Raw genomic sequence first — 10,104 nt, 5'->3', positions numbered from 1 at the left:
CATCAGTGAGATCCGGGAGTTTCAAATTAGGAAATATTAGGGCAAGTAGCGACTGCGTGGCCATTGTGACCGTTGTGACCGTTGAGTGTTTACTCGGACGAGTGATTCTGAAAAATAATTTGTTGTCAATCTCCGAATTAACCACGAATTGTTGTCTGCCCCCGAATTTTTCCCAAAAAAATTGTACTTTGATTTTAATTGCACGTGTATAACAATTCCCTGGATTTTAATTACACGTGTACCTGAAAACAGAGCATGATTTCGGGAGGAGCCGAGAGCTAATGAAAGATTGTCACTGATTTCTCTCATTCACAGGTGTTCTTCGTCGGTCTCAATCGCCAGAAATCTGCCGTGGCCGTCGATTTCCGCCACTCCCACTGCCCGCGCCGAAACTCCTCTTTTCTGCCCTGTTTTCTGGTGGGAAGTTTGAAGTACTCCGTTCCATTCGGAGCTCCTTGGCCGGTGCCCATCTTCATTGCTGACACGTCTAGGACCTCCATTCTCCGATCTGCTCAGCGGATGAGGCTAGAAATCCAAATCACCATGGTAATTTCCATTCGCTCTGTTTCTATCGCTTACGAAGGAAACAGAGGCCTTGAGCTCTATTTGATGATTGAGAGAAAGATTCTCGTCGTTCTGTATACCCGGTCCTAACATATGCTCTCTCGCGTGTTGTTTCTTTTTCTGTCTTTGATTTTTATATGCTTGAGTGTGTTCGCGTGGCGGTCAGCGAGTGTAGGTGAGTCCTGTGGTGGTCGGAGGTCTATGACGATGGAGTAAAGCATGCTTGTGCTGCGCTGTTCTCAGGGCATATTTCAGGAAGTTAAATTCATGATTTTCAGGATAAAATGAATTTTCAATCGTTTAACTTTAGATGAAAAACGTAAGGAGATAAAAAAAATAAAAATAAATGGATAGTCAAACACAACCGGGCGCAATTTATATGTTATTCCTTTTCGACATAAATTGGGTTGTAATAAAAAAATCTATATACATGCCACTAGAATCATCACAAGAAAATGGACCACAAAAAGATTACATGTACAAAGTTATTGCTACAAAATCTTCCCTTTAGGAGAGATCGCGGAAGTCCTCTTAAATTACACAATGAATTTCGGATGTCTAGGGTGTGAAAAACCGAAGTTTTAAGAGTGTTGTTTTGAAGTAGTAAACTGTTCTCGAGAAAACAGCCTGACCCAGAATGTTGTAGTGGCTTGCATGCGATGTTTGAATCGGATTTTGGCTTCGACTTCTTCATGAAAGTTGTAGATACATCTTAAAACTGTTGCATGTAACTTTTTACTGAGAATTTCACTTCGATATGGTTAAGCAAGGCGGATCCCAATTTCACTCTATTGTAAATATTCTCAGGCTCAAATATTCTTTCTAGGATGGAACATCCTTCTTCAAAATGGATGATTGAACCATCATTCTTGGAGTCCTAACTGCACAAGCAGATATATGATGGGAAAATATGTTGACCGCCAATAAGTATTCTCTCAATTAGTGTGACAAATGTTGGATGCCAAGATACCAAGTTTAAGTCTAAAAATACTTGAAAGTTGAAGACAACGGTTGATTAATTAAGTATGAGAGTGATTGCACAAAGTAAAGAAAGCAAGTGTAAACTGTACAAAGAATGAGGATTCAAGTAGGGTAACACTGGTACCTCAAAACGCACATTGCATTCTTGTCCTTCTCCCCCCACTTTGGCTCAAGGGGTAAAGACTTCAAATGCACCAAAAATAAACCTTGTTCCGGTGAAAACATCCTAAGTCCCCCCGCCGAAAGATTTTTCACCCATCATATATTTGTTGACACTGTTAAAATCAGTGTTAAAGAGTGTCAGTGGCATTAGTGCCATCAGAAAAGTCCACATTCTTCCCTGAAGAAAAATCTTTGTTCCTCAGTAACTCATCATGGTAAGAATTCCGAGAAGAAAGTATTTTGTTTTGCCCGTTTGCGTTCTTGATCTCCTTCAAAGAGCCCAGCAGATAGCATACCTTCAGCTAAGTCGAGGCCTTCACAAAAATCATTGTCGAGAACTTCAACAATACCCACAATCAACTCATTCTCAGCCCAGAAATGAAGTTCCTTCAGCTTCTTAGGTTTTGTTGTGAGCTCTCTTGTATCAAATTCTTATTGGTACCTTGTACCTCACTAGAATCATCAGAGAGCAGTTGTTGCTCTTTATTTCCATTGTGTGCCAAACCTGGAAAATCTACAGAAAACCAAAGAACTACCGAAAAAAGGCTTCTTATCAGAGTGATTGTTCCCCGGAAGATTCTGACAGGGGTTTTGCGAGAAATTGCTATTGATATTGGTGGGAAAGGATTGTGTTCAATTTCAGATTCAAGAGCATATCCTTGTCGATGCTATAGATCAAAGGCAGCCCAACCAGTAGAATTGCCCCTCCTATTGGAAAGTCTTCTTCTGCTGAGAGTTGTTAGATAAATTCATCCTTATTAGCGCATTACCATATAGAGCATTCTATAAGTATGATTCGGCCAGCTGGATACTGTATGCTTCTGCTTTGATATGCCTTTATGCCATTAACCCACAAGATCGCATCACACAAGTGTCCTAGAACTAATGAAAATAACAAAGTGGCACAGGTTATAAGTCGAGATAAACTAGGTTTCACCATTCAAGGAACACGGAAACAACAAAACAATGCACATATAAAGTTTGAGAAATCAGCTAGAAGAAGCAAGGCGTTAAGTTTCTATATCTTTGAAAACTAATATTCTCAATAGCTACCAACTACAGATGAAAGAAACTGCTCAACACTATCTAACGGCAATCACCGTAATCCTCTCTTAATTGACTACTTCCCTTAACCATACAATTACTTTTCTAATACTTCCTTAGTCATACCCTTTTTCTTAACGACGCCGACCTTAGTAAGAGTATAGTTTTACTACAGACAAAAAAAACGAGAGAAACTCTCTATTGTCACCGCCTGTAGTCTTGAAAACATATTTTTATAAGTGAAAATGAGAATTCTCTTTCAAAACAAATATTATAAGAACATGCTAATTCATCAAAATTTCTTTAGTCTCGCTTTCCCCTCAATGTGTAGGGGCAAAAATTGCCCCCAGGATACCACAGAGCAAATTTCTGTTGATTAAAACATTAGAGAAACACATCGTGGAAAAATTTAAGGACTACTGAAAAGGGTATGCTTATCAAGTGGATTAATAGACATTTGACCATTTTCAGGCATAATTTACAAGCTTTGGTCTTCCAGTCTTCTGATCCAACTCCACTTGAAGCCCAAGCTCTGCAATCTCCAGTGTATTAACAGTTCCCCGGAGCTCCAATTCAGCAACTGCTCGTTGGTTTTCGGTATTTCCCTCGAACAAGTTTCTGACCGTCCAAGTACCCCGTTCTCTCAAGAACGATAGTTTAATTAAGTCCCTATATATTTGAATAAACATATACTTTATTTTCTCCAAAGTTGACGCCAAGTTTGAAATTTGAAAAAGTTTGCTCTTCCTTTCTGTTGTGACAAGGGACTTTTCCAGACAGAGAATCGGTGACACATAAATTACTTCAGATGATGAGATTATACGCTACCAACAATCCCAGCGAATCAGCGATGAGTGCATTACGTCAAAATGCAGGTTGCTATTGTGCGTTGTGGGCCGAGAATCATTTGTCAAGGGACCATAACAGTTGGTAGTGAATTAACGAGATGTAGGTCTCAAGAGTTTCTACAAAAATGCAATTTAGGAGACTTGTAGGGCCTTGAAGTTTCTCTATTCTCGTTATTCTCTCCCACTTTAGACCTAATGGCAAATACAAACAAACCTAGGTGTGAAGAGACATTTTATGAACCTGGTTATTCTGGTCTTATTCTCGTCCGTTTTAAGAAAAACGTAAGGTTGTCATGTGATGCAGCTTTGTATCTTCATACTACTTGTGCTTTGTCGTGGGGGATATCTAGGGTTTGTGTTTAGGGCATATGTTACTTACTTTCCTTTTTTGAGCATGCAATTCAGAAGGGGATTCGATCAAAAAAAAAAAAAAATCTTAGAAGGGGATTGTTGAAGGACTATTTCCATCTGGAGTAAACGATTGGTTGAACTACACCGTTCATGTCTTTGTATGTATGTCCTTTTTGTTAGTTTGATATAGATGGAGAAGGATTAAGATTTTGGTAATAGAAGTTTAGTGGGCGGCTGATTTGGAGCAAAGGAGAACATTCAATGAACGCGCATTAATTTACGTTGGACAAGTACGACAATAGTAGAATAATTTCTCTGCCTCTCTAGATGAAAATGTGAACATAGATAGCTTAGTCTTCCGTCCCATTTCCCATTTGATTTTGGTCATTAAAATGCAACATTATATCATGTCGAGACCTAATCACAAGTATAATGGCCCACGTAGTGTTATCTATGAGAGCTCGGTTGATGTACTTCCATTGGACTTTGGATGATCTTTTGAAGAATGGTTTCCTTAGTTGCAACTGCGTCCTGAGTTTTGATTTTGTAGTAATTTCACGAACAAGTATTTAGAACATCATCAACAAATAACTTAGACCTACTTTTATCATTGAATGAGTACATCTCTCCGGAAAATAATTTCTCAGTGACTGTACAAGCATTATCTTTGCTTTTGTCGATGCTGATTGTTTGTTCGGTTTTGGATAATTATCTTTGCTTTTGTCTTTAAAAACGCAAAGAAGAGGAGACACTGTCAATTTACCCATTTTCAAGAGAACAAGCAGTGCGCCCTCCTCGATAAGGCAAGACAGTTCTTCCTACCATCACGATCATAGGGACAAATGCTGCTCAGGAAAGCTCAAGATATTATTTGTTATTTGTTATTTGTTATTTTTTGACTTTTCCTCGAAAACTAGGAAAAAATTTTAAAAAATAGAAATGCTGTTTAATTTTGAAAAAATAATATACTGTAAACGATTATAATATCAATATTTGTACGTTGGAATAGGGTTTTGAAAGTTTCACGCCTAAAAAGAAGAAATCAAATGTCAGTGTCACAAATTTGCGAGTAAAAAGAAAATAAACGTCCGAATTGACTTGTGCACGGAGTCATGTCTTCATCTTTTATTTCTCTTAATTACGCATGAACTATGAACATAATAAGTTATAACCTTGCACGAGCTCAGTACCCGACGTTGTTAGGTATTTCGTTCAGTGAAATTTCTAAAAACTGGATATGCATATTTCTCGTTATACTCAATTTTTATCGTGTTTTACGGTTAGTTACTATAAACATGTCCCAGTAATCAGCTCTCGTGCAGGTCTATCCATAATTTTCCAGTTAAAAAACCATGCAACTTGTCGAGGCATACCACTTCAGACAGTTGATGTACTTCGATATCCACATATTCATAAACAATGGTTTTCCCTCTTTTGGCACGAGCATTGATGTTGTGGTGCATTTAAGTACGCAAAAACCAAGATAACAAGTTGCTATTCTTTATATTTTTATTTACAGTTAGGATTTTATTTATCACAGATATCTTATCAATCTTGGGAACTTTTACAGTGATCAACGTGGTTAAAGTAAGTCTTTGCACTCTGGGAGCATTTTCAGGTTTAGGTCAGCTCAATTTCAGGCACGTTTGATTAAATTATTCTCTGGTCAAAATCAATGGCGGGGTTTTGCAAAATTAATTGGCGTATAGTCTCTCTCACCAATAGTCACGAGTAAATCTATCACCTTATTATATATAGAGAACCCATTTTCCTGTCTTTCCTTATATATATATATATATATATATATATATATATATATATATATATATATATATATATATATATATATATATATTTTGTGTAGATCATCATCATACAATAAGAAAATACATTCAAATTTGCATATTTATTAAAAAAAATGTTTCAATAATCTCCAATAACCTTAATCGTCCACATGTTCAAACCCTAAAAAAATCAGGTGATTTAATATAGCTAACAAAAATCAAATACAGAGGATAAGAATAAAAGCTTAAGATAATAGCCACTAGCGCTAAGCTTGTAAATATTCTACAGGAAAATTTATGAGTGAATCTATGCTACTGGCCAAACTGATAGGTTTCCAGTTACTATTTTGCCTAGAATAAATATAAAAAAAATGAATAAAGAAATACAGAAACGATACGAGCTAGTCTTAAAAGAGTTCATTTTTATTTCTAAGTTTATAAAACCTTTAAGAAATGTTCAAGTTGACAAATAAATTTTTCAATCATTGATATATATGTTAACCTATGTTCTTTCCATCCACGTCATCCTTCCTAAACACAGAGATAAGAACTCCCTCAGACTGAAACTAGCTTATATATATTAAGATGAACTCGCATCGGGGGCGACAAATTTGTCCCCATAAGTTCATTAGAGGCGGCACCTTTCTGTCGTTCATCATTGTCTTTTTTTTTTTTTTTGGTCCGATGCCCGGTGGTACCGTCGGAACGTCGTCGCAAGTCACTATTTAGAAGTAAACCTCGGAGGAAACTGGCCCAGTAACCCGCTGCCGGGACCCCCCGCCACTATTTAGACGTAAATCTCAAAGAAGACTAACCCAGCAACCCACTGCTGAGGCCCTCTGCTTAAATCACGGAACTACTCTGGGAGTTGTGACAAACGAGAGTCGAACCCCTAACCTCAGGGTCAGGAGGCCAATCCTCAACCAGCGTAGCCATGCATGGGTGGGTTGTTCATCATTGTCTTCTAGTGCTAGAGATTAGAGAGAACTAGGGAAACTTTTTGTGGTGCCCATCACAACCATACTTGGGACAGCCACGTGATATCCCCAAAGATTTCACTCGGCGTTCGCCATTTTCCTGAATTAAAAACGTTCCGTGAGAAAGGATTTATCGTAGATTCATTTTCCTACTCGATAGATTTGCACGGTTTGTTATCTCAACCGAGGTCTTTGTGATTGAATGTTTTTACCTCACTCTTCATAGTATGAAATGCATTTAGGTTTTTGACCATTCTCTGTTGTTATCACACTCTTTGGTCATCTAAGGTCACACTAAGCCTTACTCTCTTTGGCCTCTGCATAATATATACTAAATCGTCGAAGATGAACAAAATTTTGGTGATATTGGAGACTAGTGAGCAATCGACTAATTACAGCTATGGTGCCTCTTCCTTCCATACCAGCAGACAAACTAGACCATGAAAATCTTACGGAATGGTCTGTCAAGCACACTTTTATCACATTATCACTTTGTCTTGACCCATCATTGTATAGTTTCACTTTGTCTTTCTTTTCGCTTTACTATGAAGAGTCTTAGATGTCGTTGACACATGAACATTTGGGCTGTCTACAATACTGGTTTACTTTCAGAAACATTCCGTTTATAGTGAAAAAGTCAATCCGATTGGATGTTGACGAAATAGAATGCTCATTGAAAGAAAAGATCCTTATTATGCTCTGAGGCGAATCCAACGAACTACAACTCGTTGTATTCAGAAATCAATGTTTAATTAAAGCCTATGGATTATCTAACATTTATATATTGTGAAAGTTTTGAGTGCCCCAGATTTATCTAAACATGCCCAAATGATAACGAAGTATACACGTGCTAATATGGAAACATATTCTATTTGTCCCACTATAGCAAGTTGACAAGATTTATGGGGAGATGTGCGCACGTTATCTATTTCTTTCCCGCCAAAAAAGCAGAGCACCTTAGCTTATGATGAAACAGCGGTAAAATAGTTGTTGGAGAGATGTTATTGTCACCATTTGAATATGTAGGATACCCAGCTAAGAAATGATATGACAAATTCACTCATAACGAGAACTACATCTCGAATATAAGATATTTGAATAAACTATTTAGATATTCTTTTTATTCATTTCTATCAATGACTATTTAAAATATTATAATGTAAATGATAGCGTTTGAAGCGCTTACAGCTATAATTTCACATGTTTGTTTAGGTTATTTTGTCTCTTTGGATAATCAAATATCTAAAATTTATATTTAAAATTGATTTACTTAACTTAAATTAAAACACATAATCTAGCATATGTTTTTCTTTTGCAATTCTTGTACATTGAAGGTGGTATCTCAAGCCAACTTTCATGTATCTCACTAGATCTACATCCGGTCATGATAAGAAAGGTGTGTTATTCAGGTTGAGATTAAAGATGGCATGTGTTAGAATTATAAAATATCGAGCTACATCTTTATTTAGCAGTTTAAGCTTTTAAAATAAATAACAGTAGCCACACCAAATTTTACATAATATCAAATCAAGAAATTCTAAATTCAATTCATTTAAAGCCCTTCTTTCCATATTATGTATATTCATGCTTAAATCTCAAGCAAAAGTCTAAGGTTTGATGAGGAGTATTATAACAACTGATGTTAAATCACAAAATCATTTACCGTTTAAATTTTTAGAACTGTCGACAATGGTCTTGCGTGATCACAACACTCAAGCTGTCCTTTAATGTGTCTAACAAAAGTTTTGTATAGCAATTCAGTATTTTCTATATCTATATATTATGTAAATAATGGTTGCTTATTTGCTAGAATTTGCCCCCAAGATGATTTAACTTGCTTCTGATTCTTATAGTACGACGGATCGTCTCAACAACAAATTCTCCACCTTACCTTGGTTGCCCGTTTAAGTCAAACTCCATTATTCACTAATATCTTCGACATAATCTAGTTTACAGTTTACTTGGGATTCGGATGATAATGAAGATTGCTAGGGATAGTTGGATGAAGGAGTGTGATGTCCGAACTGGTTAGACCATGTTCGGTCCAAGTTCATTTAAATCAATTAAATGCGAGAGTAAATTTGAAAATGTCACGATAAATGAAAAATTATTACATTTGGGAAGTGATAAATTCCTTCTTTTGTCAAATACACAGACTTAACTTCGACGATACCAAGCTTTGAAATGCACGATTGATATAAAGATAGGCTTGGGCATGTGACTCCACAAGTTCAATCCCCTCCTTACACGAGGTGCTACCAATTCCTTGTGGGCTACTTGTCCCGGCGAAGCTCACGACTTATTTGGCTCATAATCTGGCATGGAGTTCATAGACCCTGGGCATTAGAAGTTTGAAAAAATTGTTAGGGACTTGATATTAATCGTTTTGCGTTTTCTTGTTCTTTGCCACAATATGTTTCAGATTAATTTTTTACCTTTGAGTTCATCTTTCAATTACGTGCAACCCATATGCACACCCATTTCGAGTATCGATATACCGAGAGTATTTAGTTCCATTTTGAACTTCTAATTTGACTTTGGGAACCCGTTATTTCTCTAGGATATATATATGAGATAATTATAATATTTTTTCATTCTTCTTATCTATTAAAATCACATATACATTATTAATCTATTTTGTATATCCTTAACTAATATTTTACCTTAGATAATTATCTAATAAAACCTATAAATAGGCTCATGCATTGTTCATTGTATAATAATTTCACATTTATATTTGCCGTATTATTTTTATCTGTATGTATGAATGAGTGAGTTGAGTGAACCCATCCATCCTCTCTTTTCATGTCTTAAAATTTTGAAATTTTTACCTCGTGCAAGCGCCTGTCAATTAGCATTTCTTTTTCCTTTTTGGCTTGATGGTTAGGTGATGTCAAGACTAGCTTTCGCGCACATCAACTAGTCCCCTTCTCCCGCCCAACATTTCCTTATTAATGGGTCCAAAATGCTTAATACAATTTACCTAGATAGATTATACCCGTCCAGATGCCATATATATCTTTGTGTATTAGTTATTCATTTTAGTAAGGATTAAACTACATCTGAACCTCTTTACCAAAAAAAAAAAAAAAACTACATCTGAACCTCCATGGCTTTATCTAGATTAACAACATTACTTATTGGTTTAAGTAGCCACCCTTTTTAGTTTGAATATATTCAGGTTAACTTTCGAAAACGACGGTATGGGCATCTCCAACATCCCATTTCCGGGTTGAATTTAATCTTTGTCTTTTCGTGCGTGTGGAGAGTTAGACTGAATAGTAATTTATCATCTTAGATTTCGATTGTTCGTCCCCCAAGAGGACATCATTTCCTTTCCCAAAATTTTGTAAATATTTTATTGATCAACAACTCCCTCCGCCAATAACCAAC

General features: G+C 36.4%; 1 protein-coding gene across 1 annotated transcript in view; it reads right to left on the bottom strand.

The window, feature by feature from the left end:
* Nucleotides 1-309: 309 nt before the first annotated feature.
* Nucleotides 310-10,104, bottom strand: part of LOC104420396 (transcription factor MYB30) — a 28,177-nt gene continuing 18,382 nt past the window's right edge. Inside the window, exon 4 of the mRNA XM_010032247.2 lies at nucleotides 310-525. Coding sequence (XP_010030549.2) covers nucleotides 310-525 — 216 coding nt within the window. The remainder of the gene's footprint in view (nucleotides 526-10,104) is intronic.

The sequence above is a fragment of the Eucalyptus grandis genome, chromosome 9 (assembly GCF_016545825.1).
Source record: "Eucalyptus grandis isolate ANBG69807.140 chromosome 9, ASM1654582v1, whole genome shotgun sequence".
NCBI lineage: Eukaryota > Viridiplantae > Streptophyta > Magnoliopsida > Myrtales > Myrtaceae > Eucalyptus > Eucalyptus grandis.
Note: the sequence above shows the minus strand (reverse complement) of the source record. Positions and strands in the feature narration are given on the sequence as shown.